The following is a 25,766-nucleotide window of genomic DNA, read 5'->3' on the forward strand; positions in this document are numbered from 1 at the left end:
TTTTTATTTTTATTAAATTCTTTTATTAGTACATTGTAGGTATACAACACAATTACATTTCTCATTGGGAATTGTACCTTTACATAATGCATCTTGGTTCTTATTTTTTCCCCATTCCTAGCCCTCCCTTCACGCCCTCCACCCTTCCCTATTTACAAAGACTTTATTTCCATTTTTTCCATTTCTCATCATTTTCTCCTTTCCCTTCTTTCCTTTCCCCTGCCCCTCCCACTACCCCTACCCCTTTGGACCTTTTCTTCCTATTTTACATTATTGATTATTCATTCTAATCATTGGTACATTTTAGGTGTACAATATAATGACATTCATCATTGGAAATTTGCACCTTTACATAGTCTCTCTTGGTTCTTATTTTCCACCCTTGCCCAGCCCTCGCTTCAACCCCTCCAATCCTCCCTATTTACAAAGATTTTGTTCCTATTTTTCCATTTTCTCATATTAATCCCATTCCCTTCTATCCTTTCCCCTAGCCCTCCCACTTCCTTCCCCTTTGCCCCTTTTCTTCCTATTTCACATTACCTATTATACATTTAGTCCTTATTTACACTTTCAGTTTCTCACACCAGAGAAACTATTCGGTATTTATTCGTGTGGCTCCTATTTATTTCACTTAAGAGTATCGCCTCAATGTGCATCCACTTAGCTATAAATGTCTCTAATTTCTCATTTTTTATGGCTGAGTAGTACTCCATTTTATAAAAAAAACCCCACATTTTCTTTATCAAGTCTCCAGTTGATGGGCAAGTAACTTTATTTTTATTTAATTCTTCTGGACTGAGGATCAATCCCAGGGTTTCATGCAGGCTAAGCACACTACCACTGAGCTATACTCCCAGCCCTGATAATTCTGTTTATTTGAAGAACTGTCAAATTGTCTTCTAAAGTAGCTCCACTATCTTATATTTCCACCAGCAGGGTTCCAATACCTACACATCCTTATTAACATTTATCTATTTTTTTTTTGGTACCGGGGATTGAACTCGGGTCCTTGTGCTTGCAAGGCAAGCAGCAGAACCACTGAGCTAAATCCCCGGCCCAGCACTTATCTAATTTTGATTGTAGCCATCCTAGTGGACATGAGGTGCAGGTTTGATTTGCATTTTCCTATTTTTCCCCCCACTCCGTATTGGGGATCCAACTCAGGACCTTGTGCTTGCCAGGCAGGCGCAGAGCCACTGAGTTACATCCCCAGCCCTGCACTTTCCTGATTGCTAATGATGTCAAACATCTTTTCATGTGCTTTGGGCTTTTTGATTTTTTTTTTGGTGCAGTACTGGGGATTGAACCCAGGGTAATGAGCTACATCCCCAGCCCTTCCCCCACTCTTTAAAGAGAGGGTCTCATTAAAACACTAAGTTGTCCAAGTTGGGCTCAAACTTGTGATCCTCCTGCTTTAACGTCCCAGAGTGCTGATGTTATAGGCTTATGCTACCACACCCAGCTCTAGGATATCTTCCTTTGGAGAAATGTCTACCCAAGTCCTTTATCCTTTTTTAAAAATTGGATTGTCTTTTCATTTTTGAGTTATAGGAGTTCTTTGTAGGGCCAGCGATTTAGCTCAGTAGTTCCACTGCCTGCCTCGAAAGCACAAGGACCCAACTTTGATCCCTGGTACCAAAAAAAAAAAAAAGAGTTCTTTGTATATTCTGGATACAAGCCCCTTATCAGATGTATGATTTGCAAATATTTTTCCATTTGGTGGAGTGTTTTTTTCGTTTTCTTAGTAATATCCTTTAAAGCACAAAATTTTTTGTTTTTTGTTTTTTACATTTTTCATTGTTTTCCACAGATCACTCACATAGACAAAAAACAAAACAACCCCCCCAAAAAACCCAGAATCAAGGGCCAGGGATTTAGCTCAGTGGTTCTGGCACCTGCCTCGTAAGTGCAAGGACCTGAGTTCGATCCCCGGTATCAAAAAAACAAAACAAAACCCAGAATCTGTATAAAAATAGAAGCTCTTCATTTTCTGTATCACCTTACCTTTTTTTATATTTCATTTTGTTAATTTTAAAAAAGTGTCTGCTTAGGAAAGTATAAAAACACTGCTACAATGTCATGTGCCCAGGACACATCCAATTAGGGCAGTGGCAATACCTGTCGTCCTATGCCACTTCTAGGAATTGCCTGTGATGTGCTCTGAGTGAGATACAACTCTCCCGCCTTCAGATGTCCACGTTAGTTTCTGGATATCCTCAGGGTCATACTCTGAAAATCTTGGATGAATGTCAGAAAGTAGAAAACGAAACCAAAGTCCTTGGTCCACTTGCAGATGGTGCTGACGAGGTGATACACGTAATCTTTTTCTTTTGGATTCCACTTCAGCTTGGTGATAGAAATCAGGGAGGCACAGACGATTATGGGGAGGACAGCTGCGCAGGACACCACAGAGATGGCCATCCGTGCATGGCATGTGGACAGGCTGTTCCATGGGGGACAAGACTTGTAGGAGATGATGGACTTCAGGAGGATGTACATCATTCTGCGCACACGGAGGCCAGCAGGGCGCCGCTGTCATGGACCACAGGCATGGCCGGCTCCTGGAAATTGGCCACGATGCCCATCCTGATGCAGCCCACCAGGCCGAGGACTAGCAACACTAAGTTGAGGACAGGAATGCTGAAGTAGCTGGTTTCATTCTGCTTCTCCAAAAGTTTCAATTTTGATGGAGTCTAAATTGCCCCGGGCTGAGCCTGAAGATGGCCTTTCACCTAATCCCTACTCCCTTTCTCCTCCATAGATTAGAGAGTCAAACAGACACAGTCTATGGCACAGCCCCAGGAGACAATTATATTATGTATCCTTGTTCCTTTTCTACACATGCCGGGATCACAAGACAATCACGTTCAGCCTAGGCCTCCTGGGCCACATGGCACTAGTTACGCCTCCTTCCTACACTATAAATAAAGAGTGCACTGGACGCGAGGTGGCCATTAGCTCATCAGGCTATGGTCCCACCTGGTCCCAGCTATCAAGAATAATCTTGGTCTCTTCGTGGTCTTTTCTTCATCTCCCACTGCTCTCCCCGGTGTCAGACCCTACGCTTTTCGGGTCGCGGCACTAAAGTATCTATTTTTTTCTTTTGTTGCCTCTGTTTATAGTATCCTATTTAAGAATCCATTGTCAAATCTAAAGTCATGAAGATTTACCCCTATGCTTCTAAGAGTTTTATATCTCTTACCTTTAGGCCTTTAATTCATTGAGTTAAATTTTGTATATGGTGGGAGGTAAGGGTCCAACTTTCTTCTTTTGCACATAACTATTCAGTTGTCCCAGCACCATTTGTTTTTCAACAAATGAGGATATACTCACAGGTTTGTTTCTAAACTATCAACTCTACTCCATTGATCTGTATGTCGATATTTATACCAATATCACACTCTTGACTACTATTGCTCAATAATAAGTTTTGACTCCTCCAACTTTGTTTTTGTCTATTCAAAGTTGTTTTGGCTAATCTGTATCTCTTGCAATTCCTATGAATTTCATCATCAGTTTGTCAATTCCTACTAATAATTCAGTTAGAATTCTAATAGAGATTGAATCTGTGGGCTAATTAGGCTAATTAGGGGAGTATTCCTTTTTTTGAGACAGTCTGACCATGTTGCCCAGGGTGGCCATAAATTCCTTGGCTCATGTGATCCTCCTACTTTACTTCCTTCTAGTAGCTGGGACCACAGGCACATGCCATCAGGCCCTGCTGAGTAATGCCATTTTAAGATTAAGTCTTTTGTTCTCTAAGTGCAGGATGTTTCTCCACTTTTTAAAAATCTTCTTAGTTGGGTGTGGTGGTACATGCCTGTAATCCTAGTACTTGGAAGGCTGAGGCAGGAGGCCAGCCTGGGCTACATAGTGAGTTCAAGGACAGCCTGAACCACACTATGTATCAAGACCTTGCCTCAAAAAAAAAAGAATTTTACCGAAACAGATCTTTAATTTCTTTTAACAGTGTTTTGTAGTTTTCAGAGTATAGTTTTTTTTTTGCACTTCTTTTTTTTGGGGGGCCGTTTTTTGGTACGGGGATCAAACTCAGGACCTTGCAGTTTCGAGGCAGGCGTGGCGCCACTTAGCTAAATCCTTGGCCCTGTACTTCTGTTATTAAATTTATTAAGTATTTTATTCTTTGTGTTGCTATTAGAAATGTAATTGTTTCGGGGTGTGGTGGTACAGGCTTGTAATCCTAGCCTCAGAAGGCTGAAGCAGGAGGATTGCTGCAAGTTTGAGGACAGCCTGGGCTACCATAGTGAGACCCTGTCTCAAAAAAAAAAGTAATTGTTTCTTCAATTTTATTTTCAAACTGTTCATTTCAAATGTATAGACATATAATAGACTTTTGTAACCTTCATCCCTGCTGAACTCATTAGTTGTTTTTGTTTTGTTTTGTTTTTGGTACCGGGGATCGAACTCGGGTCCTTCCACTTTCGAGGCAGGCAGCGGAACCACTGAGCTAAATACCTGGCCCAACATTAGTTATTTTTGTTTGTTGAGACAGAGTCCTGCTATGTATTTTAGACTGGCCTTGGACTCACTATCCTAGCCCAGACTGGCCTGGAACTCATGGCGATCCTCTGCCTCAGCCTCCCAAGTGGTGGGATTACAGGCATGGGCTGCCACACCCTACACATTTATTAGTTTTTTATTTGTTTTCTGTGGTATTGGGGATTAAACCCAGGGACTTCACACTGAGTACAATCCAGGCAGTTTTTTATTTTTTATTTTGAGACAGGATCTCACTAAGTTGCTACATTGCCCAGGCTGTTTGAATTTGGAATCCTTCTGCCCCAGCTTCCAAGAGTGCTGGGATTACAGGCATGTGCTTCCACACCTGGTTTCATTTGTTAGTTCTACTAGTTTAGTTGTTTTGGTGTGTATTCCTTAGGATATTCTATATATAAGGTCCTGTCACCTACAAATAGATATAGTTTTACTTCTCCCTTTATATTCTGATTTTTTTTGAGACACTATGTAGAGACACTTTTTTTGAGACACTTCTTTTTTTGAACAATATGTAGTTCACGCTGGCCTTGAACTCACTATGCAGTTCAGGCTGGCCTGGAATTCATGGCGATCCTCCTTCCTCAGTTTGCTGAATGCTGAGATTACAGGTATGCATCACCATGCCTGGCTTCCCTTTACATTTTGGATAACTTTTATTTCTTTTTCTTGTCAATTGCCCTGGCTAGGATCTCTACTACAATGTTGAATAGAAATGTCATCCATGCACAGTCCTTAAAGATAGAGTTTTGCATACTAGGGGGCTTTTCTTTGTGTTATTGGGGATTGAACCCAGGGCCTCATAATTTTATTTTTAGACAGGTCTTGCTAAATTGCCCAGGCTGGCCCCAAATTTATGATCCTCCTGCCTCAGCCTCCTGGTATTACAGGTATGCTGTACCACACCCAGTTTAGGCTGGCCTGCCCTTCTTTCCTTCTTTGCTTCCTTCCTGTGCTGGGAATTGAACCCAGGTTTTTGCACATGCTAAGCATACACATTACCACTGAGCTACAACTCAGCCCATTTTTTATTGGTATTTCCTGTGTATCAAGTTACTCAGTGATTTTTGTTTTTGAGACAAGGTCTCACTATGCAGTTCAGGCTGGCCTTGGACTCCCTTTGTACCCGAGGCTGGCCTTGAACTCACAGTGATCCTCCTACCTCAGCCTCCCAAGTATTGGGATTACAGGTATACACCACCATGCCTGGCTTTATTTTTTTTTGAGACAGTCTTGCTTTGTACTGCAGGCTGGCCTTGAACTCATCTTGTACCCTAGGCTGGCCTGGAACTCACAGCGATCCTCTTGCCTCAGCCTTCAGAGTGTTTGGATTACAGGTGTGTGCCACAATGCCCACCACGATTCTATTTAATAAAATAGAATTAAGCATTGTTCCTCAGTCACATTAATCACATTTCAAATCCCGAATGGCCACATGTGGCTGGTAGCTACTGTATTGAACAGAACAGATACAGAACCTTTAATAACTAGGAAATTTTATTGGCCATCACAAGTCTGAAATTGTCCCCACATAAGGTGGTGCCAGATGGGATACTCAGCAATCCTGAGTGTGAATTGGTTAATTGATGGGGATTAACCACAATATCCATCAGTTGAGCCTTGTAATCCTTAATTAACCACAGAGGCGAGCTAGGCATTACCCAAACAGTGAAGGCAGGCCTCCTATGTTATATAGAATGAGTCTGATCTGGAGGTCCATAATATATCCATGACAGTGATGGCACCTGTTGAATTTCTGGGTATTTTAAGAACAATAATGACGTTTGGACTGTTAGGTTCCCAGGTTACCATGGAAATGAGGGCGCTAGTTACAATTCTGTGTAAGAGGTTAAGGTGTCAAGCTCCCTTCCGTTTCCGGCCCTTTCTAAAACCATGACCATTTCAGTGGTGCTTCCAGAGAAGTCCGGGCGGGGGCCCCAGGAGAAGCAACTAGAATGTGATTAAGTACGAGGTGTCAGGGTGCAAACTTAAATGAGGAAGAGTAAAAAAAGAAACATGGCGGGGCACTTTTTCAGTAGGAAAAGGCTAGATCTACTACACTGAATACAATGACATTGTTAAACTCGCCTCTTGCACAGGCGCACTGCAGGAATTATCAGAGCACGCTTAGGCGCGCATTTTCTCCTCTTTTCTCTTCCACTTTCCTCTCTTTTTCCTCTCCTTTGCCCCTCCTACCACTTGGTCGTTCAGTCTTTCTGTTAGTCCGTTTATGTCTATGGTTCCGAAGCCCTCACCCCCACTCTCCCCCCTTTTCCGTCCTCTGCGCAACGCCGGTTGTGCATGCGCATTAGGTACAAAGCCTCGCTCTTTGTCCCTATCTGTCGTTCACACGAACTCAAGTCTTTGGCATTCGGTAGCCAATAGAATCTAAGAAATGTCGGAAAGAGGATTCCGCCTCTATAGACACGCCTTGATTGGCAGTTCGCAAAACCAATCGAGAACGCCATTTCGTACCCCTTGGGAGGCACCGAGCTTCGTCGTCTCGTTTCCGGCGGTCGCGCGCTCTTTTCTCGGGACGGTAGAGCCTGTGTAAGCGTCGCTGTTACTCTGAGGAGAGGACTGTTGGGTATTGGGTGAGTTTTGGGATGGCTTGGTTCTTGTTTGGGAGGGGAGTGAGATTTCATGTACGATGAGTGAAGGGAGAGGTGAAGGAGAGGCCGGGTTTGGAGAGAGGATGGAGGAGGTTCCAAGGCCCTTTGAGGCCTTGTCCCCGCCGCCACACGGCTTCCTCAGCCCACCCGCGGGGGCCCTGTGCGCTCATGTCGCCTTGCCTGGGGTTTAACTCGTCGCCTGTATTCTTTCCCGCCCCAATTCTTTGTGCGACTGTCTGCGAATCTTAGCCGTGTCCGTTTTAAGTTCTCGGCGCCTGAACCTCCCTGGGCCAGAGGATGTAGGGTCTATTATGCTAGATCCCTGAAGTCGTGGTTGGAGGAGGAGGCGCTTTGTCGAACGCTCCTCCTCTCGGCCCCGCGAGGCCATTAATTCAGAATGGGCGAGTTGGACTCCTCCAGCGATGTTTCTTTGTCAAAACTCTTAGCTGGGAAGTTCTGCTAGTCCAGACACCACAGCTTTCGTAGTCAGGTTTTAGTATACCCATTTTTTTTTTTATCTTGCTGCCTACCTTTTTGAGCCGTTTATGGTATTCCTTTTTGAAATGAAACTTTAAGTGTATAGCTTTTCCAGTCGAGTATTTCCCACTTTGAGAACATCTTACCGTACGCTGACACTTTCCTTTGTGTTTTTAACAGCGAAGTCGAGGTTAGAGAGGACTGGGAGGCACTTTGCTGTCTTCAATCAAGTTAAGGTAGGTATAGAGAGGGGGTAAGAGTTGCCAGATAAAGTACAGGGTACCCAGTTGAGTAAGAATTTCACGTAGACGACAAATTATTTTTAAGTACATATTGCATAGTACTCATAGTAAATCTTTTTTTAATCTGAAAATTTAACTCTATATCTCTTTTTTCTTTTTTTTCCTAAATCTGGCAACTCTAGTAGAAGGCAGTGGCCAGGTTTATATTGTACATCTGTTCAACTTCCCCAGAAGGTCCTTAGAAACTCTTAGAAAAAGAACTTACCGTTTATGTGTTTTACAGCTTTTAGGCTGGCCATCTGGGCTGCCATTTCAGCCTGGTAAATTTACGTCAGATTTCTCCAGAAATTTCCACTTAATAATTTGACTCCTTTTCTGAAAATTGAGGGAACATTTTAAGATTTCAGATATGTATAATTACTGTTTGGCTTTGTACCTAAACGTTTACACAGTTCTGTCATACCCAATAACCACAGTCTTTTCCAGGCCATCAGTACATATTTATTTTGAGTCCTTCATCAGGGTTAGTTTTAAGGACAGATAAGTACAAATCCTTGTTGCTTATCTTTGTGCTTTGTTCTCTTTTCAGAGGCTCAATAACTAGGGGGCAGTGAATTTATTACTCAGAAGAGATTTCTGCAGGTATTTCCAAATTATATTAGTGGTCATCAGAAGTAGATGATGGGAAGAAATACTTGAGTATTTGCTACTTTGTGGGCACTGTGTACAATAGTAATTGCAGTTCATGAAACCTGCTTTGGGAAGGAATATATGGAAAGGGGAGATTAAAAAGATTAACATTGGAGACAGTCGAGAACACAAAAGAGGCAATTTTGTTATTAAAACATTATCTTTGTTACAATCTACCAAAGTGGAAAAAAGGTCATTGTACAGTAATTGAGGCACCAGTTTAACTAGAGCACCCACCAAATGTAGAAATAGGTTTGGTGATTGCATTCACACGTGTTAGTTACTCTGCTCTGAGTACTCATTTAGGCCTTAAAATAACCAGTTCTGTAAGGTAGATTCTGGGACAGGTGAATTAAGCAGGCTTAGAAGTTAGATGACGTGGTCAGTGAGTTTGTTGGAGTTTAAACTGAAATCAAAACTGTACATGTAGCACGTTGATTATGAGTTTTAGAGTTCAGCAGACCTGGGTTGCCTCCATCACACTTGGTGGTGTGACCTTGGGTGGGTAAAGTACAGTGGTATCTCGGTTCTGGAACTTGGTTCTTTACATGGTTCTGGTCGCAAAACAAGTTGGTCGCAAACTGAATCAAATTCAGTGGTTAGGTTCAATGTTGACCTTATGGGGAAATGTGATTGAGTTTGTAAACTGAGCTACCACTGTATATCTCTTTTTTTTTTTTTTTTTTTTTGGTACCAGGAATCAAACTAGGGTCCTTGTGCCTGCAGGCGGCAAAACCACTGTGTATCTCTTAAGGCATTGGCTTCCTTAACTAGAATAACAGCTCAGCACTAAATGAGACAAAGTGGGCTTAGCACAGTGCCTGGCTTCTAGTGGTCAATAAATACTGTATTTTATACAGTATTTATCTTCCAGGCTACGCATTCTTTTTTCTTTTAGCCAGAGTCTTGCTATGTAGTTCAGGCTGGCCTTGAACTTACTATGTGGCCCAGGCTGGCCTCCCTGTTGGTGACCTTCCTGCCTCAGCCTCCCAAGTGCTAGGATTACACCACACCTGGCTCAGGCCAAACTTTGTGAAACCAAAACATGACCTCCATTAAAATAAATGGTTGGGAAACATGTTAACATTATGTGCTTACACTTTGTCCTTTAGGAGGTAGAGGTATATCATTTCTACTACAAGTTGTGATAAATTGTGGTAAATATAGTGCTTTGAATATTTTTTAAGTTTTGCATGAATCCGTATATAAAGGTTTCTATTAACATAAATATAGTGGGTTCTTGAATATGATATTAGCTACTCAGACTGGAGCCACTGACTCCTAAATTAAAGGCTGGAAGAAAACAAAAAAGGTTCCTTGGATTCTAACCTGAGGTAAGAAGGTGAGAGCTAGTGGGAGAAATGGTTGTGACGATAACCTGAGTTTCTGGCATTGGCCACTTTAGGACCAGGAAAAGGGAGGTATTTAATACCTGGGACCCAAATAGGAGATTTGATTCTGATACGCACCTTAGCTCATCCTCAATTATTCCTTTTTTTTTTCCCCCCTCCGTACTGGGAGTCAAACTCAGGACCTTGGGCTTGCCAGGCGGACAGGGCACCACTGAGCTAAATCCCCGGCCCAATCCCCAATTATTTCTAGGGTGGACTTAGAGTTTGTGTTTAAATTTTCTACTTTTATATCTTTATTTTTATTTTTTTATTATTTATTTATTTATTTGTATTTTTTTGGGTACCAGGGATCGAACTTGGGTCCTTGCACTTGCGCAGCAGGCAACGAAACCACTGAGCTAAATCCCCAGCCCTATATCTTTATTTTTAAAAGACATGAGTTCTAGCTGGGCATGGTAGCGCACAACTGTAGTCCTAGTGTTAGGAGGCTCAGGCAGGAGGATCCTGAGTTCAAGGCCAGCCTGGACTACATAGTGAGACCCTCTTGGAAGAACAGCAGTGAGGCATGATGGCGCACACCTGTAATCACAGCACTCTGCAAGGCTGAGGCAGAGGATTCCCAAGTTTGAGCCCCATCTGATCAGTTTAAGACTTGGCATGACCCTATCTCAAACTTAAAAAAGGGCTGAGGCTGTAGGTCACTGTAGAAGCCCTGGGTTCAATCTCTAGTACCAAAAAACCCCCCCAAAATATGATTTCCTTTTTTTTTTGGTGGTGCTGTGGATCAAACCTAGGGCATTGTGTATGCTGACATTCTAAAGCTGAGGTACATCATCAACCCTGACTTTTTCTAATACGCTGTTGCCCATGAAATTGCTACACCTGATCATAGCTTTTTAAATTGTTACAACTTTTTGAGAAAACTGCTATGCTCTGTAACAGTCACAAAGATAGACACTTACTATAGATTGTAATAGAAAAAAACTGGAAACAAATGTTTTAATAGTAAGATTTATGTAGCCATTTAAAGTTAATGTTGATGTTACACAAAGGAAAAGCTGAACATACTATGATGTATTATTTCAGTTATTGAAATGGAAAGTGAATAAGCAAAAATGGAAATGGTAGAAGGAATGTTTAATCATGGACATGCCCAAAGATGTATCTCTGCACGTTGATTATAATGCTGGAAAATTAGAGAAGTATCAAATGCAGTAGGGGATTGATTGACAGCTGAATACTGTATCCATTAGCAGTGTGGGAGTTAATGACATGAAAGTGGTTTATTTATTTTTATTTTGTTTTATTATTTGGTTTTTTGAGACAGGGTCTTGCTGTGTAGTAGACTTGAACTCACTATGTAGTCCAGGATGGCCTCAAACTAGTGGTGATCTGCCTTTAGTCTCTTGAGTGCTAGGAGTACAGGTGTGTGCCACCATGCTGGGCTCAGTGAACACAAGTTTATTATGTATCAGAAAGAAAGAGCAGGTTACAAAATAGTTTTTATTATAATGTGGTCTCTGATGCATGCAAGTTAGGAGTCTGCCAAAAGAAGTATACTTCAAGAAAAGAAAAATTATCCCCCCACCCCCGTACCGGGGATCAAACTCAGGACCTTACGCTTGTGAGGGCGAGGCAGGTGTGGCACCACTTAGCTAAGTCCCCAGCTGTTTGTATAAATATTTTAATACTGAATTTATTGAGACATCATGAGATTACTACAAGTTACCTTTGGCCTCTATAATTACAAGAGGTGCTCCAAGTGGTGGCCATCAGCTTCCAGATACTAGTTTTGTTTTGTTTTGTTTTTTTGCAGTACCGGGGATTGAACTCAGGACCTGGTGCTTGCCAGGCAGGCTCAGTGCCACTGAGGTAAATCCCCAGCCCTCAGACATTTATTAGTACAGCCATCTGCTGCCTGGGTAACCTTGGTTATTGAGATTGCTGTGCATGCATTTTCAATTTCTTCTCTTAAGGGCCAGCAGGGTACTGGGTTTTCTGTGATATACGACATCCTCTAGGGTCCTCCATACGAGGGATACAACATCTGTTGAAAAATTATACTGTTTTTCTTTTCCTGAAGTGTGTATACACTTTTTGGCAGACTCTATATAAAGTTAATGACTACAAAGGCATAGGCTAATGTTAACATTGACTATTAGTGGTGAGTCTACGGATTTTAACTTTTTTATTTCTAGGTTTTCTATATTAAAGATGTATTTTGTGATAAATATCTTATTTCTGATTGGCAGTGAGAAACAAGGTTGATGAAATGATGAGAAAATTCAACTTTTGGCTGTTGAAAGGTCAACAGTTCTATTTAAAATTGCAAGCTATGGTGGCACGCACCTGTAATCCTAGCACTTAGGAGGCAGGGGGATCACCAGAAGTTCAAGACCAGCCTGGGCTACATAGGGATACCTTGTCTCAACAAAACAAAAAACAAATAAATAAAATTTCAGTGTGCTTCCTTCCACTCACCCCTCCCATTTTTCTGTATTTTTCCATAGTATGTAACCACTTAAGTACTATTTAATTTGCTTATCATGTATATTTTTCACTCATTAGAAGGTAAGCTCCAGGGGCTGGGGATTTAGCTCAGTGGTGCCACCACCTGCTTTGCAGGCACAAGGTCCTGAGTTCGATCCCCGGTACTTACAAAAGAAAAAAAAAAAAGGTAAGCTCCAGTAGCAAGAATCTGCTTTGTTCACTGATGCACTTTGCATAGTACCTAGTAAATAGTAGGCATTCAGTGAATACTTTTTTTTTTTTTTTTTTTTTGGTTTTTTGAGACAGTCTCAGTGTAGTCAAGGCTGATTTTGAACTCTTATATAGTGCAGGCTGGCTTTGAACTTGATCCTCTTGCCTCAGCCTCTGGAGTGCTGGGATGACAGGCATGTACCACCACGCCCGGCTCTGAATAATTGTTAAATGAATTAGTAAAATGAAAAATGAGTAACTATAAACAAAAACTGTTGTATTTTGTGCCTTTTTCTTCTCTACATTAACACATTAAAGAAAATTCCCCCATAAGACCATCAGATGTATTTTTTATGTTTACCTGGTCTCCATCTCCTTTGTTGTTTTGTGTGGGGATTTAGCTCAGTGGTGCCAGTGCCTGCCTTGCAAGCGTAAGGTAAGGTCCTGAGTTCGATCCCCAGTACCAAAAAGAAAAAGAAGAGTCTGTGTAGCTCAGGCTAGCCTCAAACTGATCCTCTTGCCTCCTCCTCCTGAGTGTTGGGGTTACAGGTGTGCCCCACAGCGGCTGGCTGTTCATCTTTTTTTGTTGTTGTTGTTACCGGGGATTGAACCTGGGATGTTCCACTTGCAAGGCAGGCGCCAGAATACACCTTTTTTTTTCTAAGTGCTCTGCCACAGAGCTCCACTCTCAGCCCTGATCTTTATTATTTTTAAGGCTGCATAACATTTCATTTGTAAATTTTGGATATTTAAATTTTTTTTTTTTTTTTTGGTACTGGGGATCAAACTCAGGATGTTGTGCTTGCGAGGCAGGTGGCAGCACCACTGAGCTAAATCCCTGGCCCGCTCAGCCCTTTTTTTTTTTTTTTTATCACAAAGGCCATTATAATAAATGCTTTCATAAATATAGTTTAGTTTTTTACTAATACATTTTTGGTATAGTGATCATATTCGTCGTAGGGACTTTGTACCTGTACATGATGTATCTTGATTCTTTTTTCCTCATTCCTTTTTTCTCCTTTTAGCCTCTCTTCTTATTAACAAAAGCTTTTAATTCTGTTTTTTTCTTGTCCTTTCCTTCTTTCTCCTCCTCCCTCCTTTGTTCCCCTTCTCATTTGAACATTTTTTTCCAGTTTCCCAATATCTATTATTCATTTTCGTCCTTATTTATGCTTTTAGTTTTTCACACCAGAGAATGCGATATTTACATGTGTGTCTGGTTTATTTCACTGAAGAGTATAGTCTTTAGGTGCATCCATTTAGCTAGAAATGTTTCAAGTTTATCCTTTATGGTAGAGTAGTACTCCATTGTGTACAAAAACCGCATCTTTATCCATTCATAAGTTGATGGGCATTTGGGCTGTTCACACGATTTAGCTACTACAAACTGCTGCTATAAACATGGGTGTGCATATATCATTGTAGTACGATGCTCAGGAGATATCAAGAAGGAATATAACTGGGTCAAATGGAACCTCTTGTTTTTTGGGGGGTTTTTTTGGTACTGGGGATTGAACAGCAGGTGCTGTGCTGCTGAGCTTAAATCCCTGACCCCCTCTTAGTTTTTTGAGGAATCTCCACACTGATTTCCACAGTGGTTGTACAAGTCTACACTCTCAGCAGTGTAGAAGAGTTCCTCCCTCCCATCCCCACCAGCATTTGTTACTAGTAGACCCTTTTATTTTTGGTACCGGGGATTGAACTCAGGACCTTGCACGTGCCAGGTAGGCACTGTGCCACTGAGCTTAACCACACACACACACACACACACACACACACACCCCGCCAGTCAATTTCTTGATAACAGCTATTCTTTCTGGAGTGAGATGGAATCTCAGCATTTTAATTTGTATCTCATAAATGACCAGTTATGTTGGGCATTTTTTTCATATATTTGCCATTTGTACTTCATCTGAGTGTGTATTCATTTCAGATGCCCATTTTTGGATTGAGTCTTTAAATTTGAGGTGGTCTGATTATCTTTCAGTTCTTTATATATTCTAGATATTAGTCCTTTGAGGAATAGCTGGTAAAAATTTTTTCCCACACTGTAGGTTGTCTCCTCACTCTGTTGGGTTTTTTTGCTGTGCAAAAGCTTTTTAATAAGATGAGATCTCAGTTGTTCATTCTTTATGATATTTCCTGTCTGTTTGGGCTTTTGTTCATGCATATAATTTAATTTTAAAATTTTCTTGATAAATTTTAAAATTTTTGAGTTAGGGAGTTGGAATGGTTTGTTTCTTGAGACAGGGTCTTGCTATGTAGTCCAGGCTGGCCTTGAACTCACTGTGTAGCACAGGCCGTCTTCAAACTTATGGCAATCCTCCTGTCTGAGCCTCCTGAGTGCTGGGATTACAGATATGTGCCACCATGCCTGGCCATTTTTTGTTTTTTTGAGACAGGGTCTCACTGTAGTTTCAAGCTGGCCTTGAACTCTTGGTGATCCTCCTGTTCCAGCCTCTCAAGTGCTAGGATTACAGGGGTGCACCATCACTCCTGGCTTTGATTATCTTAATATCTCGTTTTACCTATTATTTTGTGAAACACTTTTGGTACTGGGAATTGAACTCAGGGGCTTGTGCTTGCTAGGCAGGTGCTACACTGCTGAGCTACATTCCTGGCCCCATGAAACACTTTTTGTATACAGAAATTGGTAATTGCATTGTATATTTTTGTGTGGGGAGTATGACAAAATATATAGGAAAGTTTTTACATACATGAGTATTACCATATACCCATCTGAAACCAACAGTTATCAAGACTTTGTCACATTTCCTTCTGAGAAATGGTAATATTTGTATTTTTTTGTTGGTGGTGGTTTGTTTTTGGTTTTTGCGCTACTGGGGATGGAACTCAGGACCTTGTGCTTGCCAGGCAGGCGTGGCGCTACTGAGTTACATGCCCGGCCCCAGAAATGGTAATATTTAATGTTAATAATATGGTGTTCATGAAAATGTCCTTTTCTACATCTTTCCTTCAGCTCAATTCTGACGGGGGGAGGGGGGAGTCATATCTTAATTCTTTTAATCTTACAGATTTTTTTCTTATTGTTTTGTTTGTTTGCTTTTTGAGAGAGTACTGCTAAGTAATCCAGGCAGACCTTGGAACTTTGTGCCCCAGGCTGACCTCTGAACTGTCTGAGCCTTCTAAGTGCTGGGGGTTACAGGCATGTGCTACTATGTGCAGCTTACAATGGGGTGTATCTGTCTGTGTCTGGTACTGCTAATTGAATCCAGGACCTTTGCACTGAGGCACATTCCAAGCCCTTTTTGTTTTTTGTTTTGAGATAAGGTCTAGGTAAGTTGCCTGGGCAGGACTCAAACTTGGGAACTTACTGCATCAGCCTTTCAAGTGCTGAGATTACAGGCATTCACCACTGCTCTTGTTTTACAGTGAGTTTTGTTTTGTTTGTGAGACGGGGTCTCACTATGTAGCCCAGGCTGGCCTTGAACTCAGTTTTCTCCCTGCTTCAGCCTCCCAAATGCTGGGTTACAGGCATATGCTACCATACCTGGCTACAGTGATTTTTATTTTTTAATATTTTTTTTTTTGGTATGGGAGATTGAACTCGGGACCTTGCTCTTGCAAGGCAGGTGGCGGCACCACTGAGCTAAATCCCCGTATAGTGATTGTGATTTTTTTTTTTTGGCTTTTTTGGTACTGGGGATTGAACTCGGGACCTTGCGCTTGCGAGGCATTCGCCAGAACCACTGAGCTAAATCCCCTGGCCCCATACAGTGATTTGTAAATGACAAAAATTAACATCCATCCTTTCATATTTGTTTCCTTTATTGCTTTTGTGGTTTATCATTCCATCATGATTAATAACTGTTTACTAAGTGCTTACTCTGTACCAGTAATGAGTTAGCATTTCACATTAATTAGTCCTCATAGCCACCTTGAGAGATAGGGGTTTTTTTTGGTACCGGGGATTGAACTCGGGTCCTTGCGCTTGCACAGCAGGCAGTGAAACCACTGAGCTAAATCCCCGGCCCCCAGAGATAGGTATTTTTGTTCATCTCTTTATACGAGAAGAAACAGACACATAAGTAATTTACTAGGTGGTACATAGCTAGTAAATATTAGGAAGATGATTCAAACCTAAGTATGTCTAACTCGGTGACACATATTTAGAAACTTTACTGTTGATTCTATTGTATCTACTGTAAAGTACCCCCCCATCCCTAGACTTTAGTAGTCCTGTTTTATGATAATTAGAATCTATTTTAGTCATTGGTCCCCTACTTCCACCCCTGTAGTGGAGCTTGAAATCAGAACTTGAGCACTGAGCACAGCCCTCTTTATTTTATTTTATTTTATTTTATTTTATTTTATTTTATTTTATTTTATTTTTTGGTACCGGGGATCGAACTCGGGTCCTTGCACTTGCGCAGCAGGCGGTGAAACCACTGAGCTAAATCCCCAGCCCTATTTATTTTTTTATTTTGTAACAAGATCTCAACCAAGTTGCCTAGGCTGGGCTTGAACTTGGGATCCTCCTACTTCAGCCTCCCAGAGTGCTAAAATTATAGGTGCGCACCACCATCTCCTGCTCTGTCATTGTTTTTAAAATGGGATTTAATATATGATAAGGCCCATTTTTGGAGGGTATAACCTTTTAAAATTATAGTAAAAGACATTGCTATTAATCTCCCCCAAATATTCCCCTCACTTCAAATATATCCCATCTCTGTTAGGGCAGCCTCAATGGTCAGAATCGAATCAAAATGTTTATTTTTCATGGCCATTTTGACTTGAGGAAGGGCCAGAAGTTGCAATTCTGGTGGATGAGGTCACACTGTAATGTTTCTATTAGCCTGCCTTCCCATTGGATGGTACTGAGCAGCAGCGTTCAGTGTACTTTTTGTCACACCTCATAAAGACACTCAAAAGATTTCCAGAACTGCTTCAGATAGTGACCAGAAGAGTGCAATAAGTGTGTTCAAAGTGAAGAAGGATTTTTTGAGGGGGATCAAAGGCAATGTATCTTTTATTGTAATAATTTTTTTTTTTTGGTACCAGGGATCAAACTTGGGACTTTGCGCTTGTGAGGCAGGCAGCAGAACCACTGAGCTAAATCCCTGGCCCTGTAATAAATTTTTAAAATTTAAACATACCATAGTTTTTGATCTGCCCCTGTATGTTATTTGGGGAACAGTGGTCTCCTGTTAATGTAGTTTTTAAAAAATTATTATTTATATTAGTATAAGTTTGTGGTACATAATGAATTTGTTACTACATAGTATTTAAGGGGAAGTTTTCTTAAGTCATTCTAGTGAAAGTTCTCATCTAGTGTCACCTCTTTTGTTATTTGAGTTTGGAGATTGAACCCAGGACCTCTTAAATGTTTTTTTAGGTTTTTGAATTGCACTTTTTTGCCACTTTTATTTTATTTTCTTTTTTTAAATTTTCTTTTTATTTTTTGGTACCAGGGATCGAACTCAGGACCTTGTGCTTGTGAGGCAGGCGTGGTGCCACTGAGTTAAATCCCCAGCCCTGCCACAGTTTTTCAAAGTGGCCATTTGTTTGGATCTGACAAAAGCCAAAATACCTGAGGTAATTTGTGACATGTAAGTCATCAGGAAGGTGACTGATTGCACTTGTTACTCCATTTTTTTAGGGTGTAAAAATGCAGAGCAATAAAACCTTTAACTTGGAGAAGCAGAACCATACTCCAAGGAAGCATCATCAACATCACCACCAACAGCACCACCAGCAGCAACAGCAGCAACAGCAGCAGCCACCACCAATACCTGCAAATGGGCAACAGGCTAGCAGCCAAAGTAAGTAGCTACTAGGGTAGAAATAGATTTTCCTTTTCAAAATGCCTTCTTGATTTTTATTTTTGTTTTTTTGAGGCAGAGTCTTGCTGTGTAGTCCAGGCTGGTCTTGAACTCTGGCAGTCCTCCTTCCTCAGCCACCCCAATGCTGGGGTTATAGGTGTGTGCCACCATACCTGGCAACTTTCTTGGTTTTTACATTAGTATCTGGGAACTGTGAGAAAATAGGCCCTTATGGCACACCATTTTTGTTCTTTTTCCTATTTAACACCCCCTGCCCCCACCTTTACCGGGTTTTAAACTCAGGACCTTTCACTTGCTAGCCAGGCGTGACACCGCTGAGCTAAATCCCGGCTTCTATTTATCTCTTAAGACCTATTATGATAGAAAAGGGCTGATCCCTTAAAACCAAGGAACAGACATGAATGATAGCAGTTGAGTGTACATTGCTCTGCTGTGTTGCCACATTGTACTACTAAACATATGTCTATACATTTCATCTCATCTTGTTTCTTAGAGGTAGTCATCAATTGACTGGTAGTTAAAGAAAATATTGTTAAGTCTTTAAGGCTTACTGGAGAGTTTATGTATCCTGGGGCTAATACCAGGCCAATTTTAATCAATAAAATGTCTTTGAATGTGTGTTCCCATTTACTCAATTAACTTTTGAGTTCCTTCTGTATGATTCTAAGACTAGAACCAATCTCAAATTTTTATTCCCAAAGGTTCCTACAAAGAATACTTTGTTAACTCATTTCTTTTTATTTTGTTTTCCTAAGCCTGAAAAAATGAGAACTGTTAAGGTTATGAAGGTTGGTGAGAGCTTAGGAAAATGGAGGGATAGTGGTGTGTGTGTGTGTGTGTGTGTGTCTCTGTCTCTGTCTGTCTGTCTGTCTGTCTCTCTGTCTCTGTTTTGCTGTGCTTAGGATCAAACCCCGAAGCCTCACACATCCTTGGCAAGCCTTTTACCACTGAGCTAAATCCCTGCCCTGAGCAGTTTTAAATTTTAAAATCTGATGCTTTATAATAAAGAACTTCTTTAACTGCTTTAATTTTCTCTTTGAGCAGTAGCTCCTGTATTTTCTCTCTGGCTTGTTCTAATTTGATCCTGGCCTATGGTATAACAGTTGCATACTGCTCTCACATTTTGAGTTGCAGTTTACTGGTGAGTGGCATTGGGAAATGGTGTTTGCCTTCTCTGCTGCAGTTATCTCCTAATCTAGTAGTAATTGTAGCTTTTGAAGATGTGACTGTAATTTTGTGATGTTATTTTTATTTTATTTATTTTGGTATTTTGAGACAGGATCTTGCTATGTATGTAGCCCAGGCTGGCCTTGAACTCCTGACAATCTTCCTGCCTCAGCCACCCAAGTGCTGGGATTAGAGGCATGTACCACCATGCCTGGCTTTTTTTTTTTTTATCCCATTCCCCCCCTCGAGCACCCTTCCCTCCCTCCCCATGTACTGGCTATTTTTTTTTTTTTTTTGGTACTAGCTATTTTTTAAAGAAAAAACTTTATTAGTACATGTTTGCCGTACATAATGATTCATACGTCATGGGTGACTATAATTTTCTTTCCACAATTTTTTAAGTGACTTATGTTTCTTCTCTCAGATGAAGGTTTGACTATTGACCTGAAGAATTTCAGGAAACCAGGAGAGAAGACATTTACCCAACGTAGCCGTCTCTTTGTGGGCAATCTTCCCCCTGATATCACTGAGGAGGAAATGAGGAAACTATTTGAGAAATATGGGAAGGCAGGAGAAGTTTTCATTCATAAGGATAAAGGATTTGGCTTTATACGCTTGGTGAGCAACTGTGGGCTTTGGGGCAGGTGCTTTATAAAAGGTAGGGAAGCTAGAAAATGATGAATGTGGAAAAGTAGGTATAGAAATAATTCTCAAGATTGTTACAAGTTTGTAATTGATGAAACAACAAAAATTGCAGGTTTTTAATTTTATTTTTTTCCTCAGGTTTTTTTTTTTTTTTTGGTACCGGGGATCGAACTCTGGACCTTGCGCTTGCGAGGCAGGTGCCGGAACCACTGAGCTAAATCCCTGGCGGTTCCTCAGGTTTTAAGAACAATATAAGTTCATTTTCCTAGGATACTAGGGCTGAAGTATGCCCTTCAGAATTTATTTTGTTTTAATTGGGAAATTTCAAACATAGAAGTAAATAGAATAGTATAATGAACATGTATATATGCATTGCCCAGCTTCAACTCACAGTTAATTGTAGTTCAGCATGTTGATTTTTTTCCAGAAAAAGTTTTAGTGACAATCAAGGTTTATATAATGTATTTCCAAAATCTATGCATACATTGTTTCATTAGTCTTCAAAAGCATGAAAGAATTTTTATTTGTTTATTTATTTGGTCTTTTAAAAATCTTTTTAACTTGTCAAATAGGCACTTTTTAGGGGAAGAGTTTTGTTGGGGATGGAACCCATAACTTTGTCCATGCTAGACAGGTGTTCTATCCCTGAGCTATAAACCTAGCTTTAGTGGTTTTTGTGGGGGGTTTTTGTGGTTTTTTTTTCCAGTACCAGGGATCGGATTCAGGACCGTGTGCTTACAAGGCAGGCACAGTGCCACTGAGCTAAATCCCCGGCCCTGTTTTGTTTTTTTGAGACTGGGTCTCACTATGCTGTTCAGGCTGGCCTTGAACTCACTATGTAGCCAAGATTGGCCTCGAGCTTATAGCAATCCTCTTGCCTCATCCTCCCAAGTGCTGGGATTTTAGGCATATGCTACCATGCCCAACCTATCCTTTTTTTATTGTATATCTTTAACATCTGATTTGATTTAGGAAAAATGTGCAAGGGGAAAACTTTTAAGGCTGGCCTTGAACTCAGCAATCCTTCTGCCTTAGCCTGCCAAGTGCTGGTATTACAAGTGTGCACCATGCCCAGCAAGGGGAAAGCATTTCTAGTTATTATCTATCTCCATAAATTATTGGAGCATAATATGGCACCCAGATGAGTGGATGAGGTTAGTCAGAACTAGCTTTCATTCACATCTGCCACTAACTCAAGACAATGTAGGCAAGTTAGTTTATGAGTATCAAGGAGTCCCATCAAAGTCTTTGGTTCTAAAGCTGCTTGGAAGGCATAAATACTTAAGAGTGGGTTGCTAGTGAAAATTAAAATATTTTGGGTGCTGAATTATAAGAGTAGAGATGTTAGGATGGTCTTGATTTTTTGGACGATCTGTTACCACTCGGCAGAATAACATCATGTAAGTGGTATTCACAAATTTCTAATCTCAGTCATTTAGGGTAACTAAAGAGTTGCCTGAAACCATAATTCAATTCTTTTAGTTTTATTCATTTGGGGGGGACATTCTGTTACTGAGCTATGTTACTTTAGACTGTTGATGATTGTTTAGGTGGTCATCATTAAACTGAGTTTTCCCTAATGCCGTTTTTAGGAAACACGGACCCTTGCGGAGATTGCCAAAGTGGAGCTGGATAATATGCCCCTCCGTGGAAAACAGCTGCGTGTGCGCTTTGCCTGCCATAGTGCATCCCTTACAGTCCGAAACCTTCCTCAGTACGTGTCTAACGAACTGCTGGAAGAAGCCTTTTCTGTGTTTGGCCAGGTGGAGAGGGCTGTAGTCATTGTGGATGATCGAGGAAGGCCCTCAGGAAAAGGGATTGTTGAGTTCTCAGGGAAGCCAGCTGCACGGAAAGCTCTGGACAGGTGCAGCGAAGGGTCTTTCCTGCTTACCACGTAAGTAATAGTCTTCAGAAATAGACCTTTGATTCCTAATTTTTTCTGTGGTCTGGAGAGTTAGCCTTTAGTAACCATGTTCCTGTGTTTAAAGGTGTGTTGTGTCTTTGTCTCTATTATTGGAGATTGAATCCAGGGCTTTTGTACCAAGCTACAGGCACAGACCTTTTTAAATTCTTCATGTTGAAGCCAGGTGTGGTGGCACATGCCTGTAATCCCAGCACTTGGGAAGCTGAGGCAGGAGAATTGCCACAAGTTTCAAGACTAGCCAGGGGCGACATAGCATTACCTTGTCTCGATCACACCCCCCCTCTAAATAATTTTGAGACAGTGTCTAGCTAAACCTCCTATCCTCCTGTTTCAGCCTCCCAGTGTGCTGGGGTTACAGGTGTGTACCACTCTGCCAGGCTGTTTAAAGCCAGGGGCACACTTTTATAGTCTTATAGGTCAAGAGACTGAGGCAGAAGGATAACGAGTTCCAGCCCTGCCTGGATAAATGAGCAAGACCTTTTCTCAAAATGAAAAAGGGCTGAGGGTGCAGCTCAGTGGGGAAGCCCTGGGTTCAATCCCCAGTGTCACAACAAAAAGACTGGAGCTAGGCGTGGTGGTGCACGCCTATAATCCCAGCATTTGGGAGGCTGAGGCAAGAGAATCACAAGTTCAAAGCCAGCCTGAATTACATAGCAAGACCCTGTCTTAACAGAGGAAAAAAAAGACATTAGATACTAATTCATCTTTATAATAGGGTTTTAGTACAGTCTTAATGGATGTTGTATGAAGATTAACAAAAATACTTTTTCATTCATTCAGTAGGTTGTCATTTAATCAGTATTAAATATCCCCTTTAAAGTCATAAAACTATGAAAGAGAAGTATCTCTTTGTATTTATTTCAGTTTATTTAGTGGAATTCTATAGATATCAAATATTAAGCCAGGGATTTAGCTTAGTGGTGCTGCTGCCTGCCTTGTAAGCACAGGGTCCCAAGTTCAAACCCCGGTACCAAAAAAAAAAAAAAAATACTAAGCTGTACTTAAGTATTGCACTGTCCTACATTTAACATTTTTTTGTGAACATATTCAGAGATATGAAGCCTGGTGACTCCATCCTATTAACCTCAAATTCTCTATAGTGCCATTAAAAAAATTTGGTTACTTGGGGTTAGGTGTAAAAATGCCTTTAGAAATACATCTGATTGTCTAGTCCTGGCCCCTAATTAGTTCTTTGTGCCAATGACAGATGATTTATTAACACTGAACTTCCATCTTTCACCCAGATTTCCGCGGCCTGTGACTGTGGAGCCCATGGACCAGTTAGATGATGAAGAAGGACTTCCAGAAAAGCTGGTTATAAAGAACCAGCAATTTCACAAGTATGTTGTCATGGTAGATTACTTGTTAGGTGTTACCTATTGTTTGTTAGTTTGTTTGCTTGTTTGTTTTTTGAGGCAGAGTCTGTTATGTAGTTTAGGCTGGTCTTGAACTCAACTGTATAGCCCAGACTAGCCTTAAACTTACTGTGATTCTCTTGTCTTAGTCTCCTGAATGCTGGTATTAGAGGCATATGCTACCATGCCTGGCTATTTTTTTGTTAATCTATTCTTAAAGTACTTTTAAAGCGATATGTGAAAGAGACAGCTCTTTTTTTTTTTTTTGTACGGGGGATTGAACTCATCCTTGTGCTTGTGCGGCAGGCAGTGAAACCACTAAGCTAAATCCGCGGCCCAGAGACAGCTCTTTGCTTTACATGTCCATTGGCATTTAACTTGGCTCTCAGAAGGAATGTGTTGCTTCGCTGGGGAAATCTTGAACAGAGTTAGTAATCTTGAAACCTTCTATAGGGAGCGAGAGCAGCCACCTAGATTTGCACAGCCTGGCTCCTTTGAATATGAGTATGCCATGCGCTGGAAGGCACTCATTGAGATGGAGAAGCAGCAGCAGGATCAAGTGGACCGCAACATCAAGGAAGCACGTGAGAAGTTGGAGATGGAGATGGAGGCTGCTCGCCATGAGCACCAGGTTATGCTGATGAGGCAGGGTGAGTATAGCCCTGTCAGTCTTAAAGCTAGAGGAATAACAAAAGGGCTTTAGGCAGGGGTTTCTTTGTATTATTCAGTAGAGAAAGACCTAAATCTCTGCTTTTATTCTCTGAAATATTTTATCTTGGTAGGTAAATAAATGGGTTGGAGATGTGACAGAATACTACATTCTTGGAGGAGGAATTGATAGATTTGACTTCAGTTTTGGAACCTGGGCACTTGACCACCCAGGGGATATTATCCTCTTTGCATTCTTGATCTTTATGGAAAATTATTGGGCATATGTGAAGAGTACTCTCAATTTGTTTATAGATTTGATGAGACGCCAAGAAGAACTTCGGAGAATGGAAGAGCTGCACAACCAAGAGGTCCAAAAACGAAAGCAACTGGAGCTCAGGTAACTTTTCTTGAACCCTTTTTCTCTGGCAACTCTAAAAGGTAATGTTTCCCTCTTGCTTCCTACCACCATGCTGATACATCTGTAAATGTATCGGTGAATATCTCATGGTTGCTTCTCAGGTTCTCCCTTTGGATGGGAGATGTTTTAGCTACCTGTGGTTCTAGAAATTACCTGGGACTGCACTAGAGAGAAAGCAGCTAAGTATTGTTCTCATTAGGCTTCCTTGGGGATTGCCTTAGTTCTGGATGAGCTGATCTGCTTGGCTCAGTCTCCTGTAAAAGATCTACTCAAGTTCTGGAATGCCTCTGTCTTAAATACATTGATGGCTCTCTAGGCAGGAGGAGGAGCGTAGGCGGCGTGAGGAAGAAATGCGGCGGCAACAAGAAGAGATGATGCGGCGACAGCAGGAAGGATTCAAGGGAACCTTCCCTGATGCGGTATATCTCCCATGTGCCCATGAAGTACCAGGCCATTTGTGATATCACAAAACCACCATGAATTGTCTGCTAGGACATGAGGTTATGACCAATTGTTTTCTATGCTATGAAACTCCTTTTAGAAAAAAGGATTCATGAGAGCTAGAGGTAAGGTTTGAAGGGGAGTTCATCTTATCTCACAGGTAATTAGAAATCGAAAGTTGGGACCCCCACTGTACGCTGTTTAGACTCTGGTTGTAGAATGAGATAAATTGAGTTCTGTTAATAGCCTTATTTAATTCACTGCTGTCCTTATAGTTGTAGAAGTTGGAGTCCCAAAATAAATTAACTATTTCTCCCCACGCCTCTCACTTTGTTACTAATGGGAAACGTGTATCCTAATAGCTGTGTGACCTGAACTCCCTGTACAACTAGTAAGGGGCTGTGAATTGTTCTTTAGCTTAGTCTCAGTGCTCTTGGAATGTGTTATCACTGTATTTTATTCCCTTAGTGTGTAATCCTCAGTAGATTGTGGTAGAATGTACTGTTTTGAGAATCTTTGTTTTTCAGAGAGAGCAAGAGATACGGATGGGCCAGATGGCTATGGGAGGTAAGGACTTGAGGCATGATGGCGCTAATTTCCTTTTCTTTGGTATCTGGTGAGCTGTATAGCTTCTCTAACTTGTCCAGATTTAGGGGTCTGATATTTCCAGGAGCATCTTTATTGGGGGGCGGGGCTTGTAGACTGGTGGTGGTGGTGATATCTCAGCCCAGAGTTCTTGTGGAATTGTTTTTCTTCAGTATAGAAAACAAGTC

The 25,766-nt window shown here is 41.2% G+C and overlaps 1 protein-coding gene and 1 pseudogene across 7 annotated transcripts in view; one reads left to right on the plus strand and one right to left on the minus strand.

Moving 5' to 3' along the window:
- The window catches only part of Nono (non-POU domain containing octamer binding), a 35,122-nt gene that overhangs the window by 7,387 nt on the left and 1,969 nt on the right, over positions 1–25,766 (plus strand). Inside the window, exons 1-12 of one of the 7 annotated variants that reach the window (XM_087210526.1) lie at positions 6,903–7,109; positions 7,785–7,840; positions 8,436–8,488; positions 11,705–11,760; positions 18,209–18,371; positions 19,984–20,177; positions 21,797–22,098; positions 23,373–23,468; positions 23,937–24,133; positions 24,447–24,531; positions 24,869–24,971; positions 25,521–25,560. In XM_087210526.1, coding sequence (XP_087066652.1) covers positions 18,218–18,371; positions 19,984–20,177; positions 21,797–22,098; positions 23,373–23,468; positions 23,937–24,133; positions 24,447–24,531; positions 24,869–24,971; positions 25,521–25,560 — 1,171 coding nt within the window. In that variant the 5' untranslated portion in view covers positions 6,903–7,109; positions 7,785–7,840; positions 8,436–8,488; positions 11,705–11,760; positions 18,209–18,217. Of the gene's footprint in view, positions 1–6,827; positions 7,110–7,784; positions 7,841–8,435; positions 8,489–11,704; positions 11,761–18,208; positions 18,372–19,983; positions 20,178–21,796; positions 22,099–23,372; positions 23,469–23,936; positions 24,134–24,446; positions 24,532–24,868; positions 24,972–25,093; positions 25,119–25,520; positions 25,561–25,766 lie in introns of those variants that run through there. The other 6 variants (XM_004872649.3, XM_087210527.1, XM_087210525.1 and 3 more) reach the window with 6 other exon arrangements.
- LOC110347214 (DNA damage-regulated autophagy modulator protein 1 pseudogene) lies at positions 2,200–7,160 on the minus strand (annotated as a pseudogene).

The sequence above is a fragment of the Heterocephalus glaber genome, unplaced genomic scaffold (genome assembly GCF_053883595.1).
Source record: "Heterocephalus glaber isolate CG9 unplaced genomic scaffold, H.glaber_assembly_v1.0 deba00001145, whole genome shotgun sequence".
Classification (NCBI taxonomy): Eukaryota; Metazoa; Chordata; class Mammalia; order Rodentia; family Bathyergidae; genus Heterocephalus; species Heterocephalus glaber.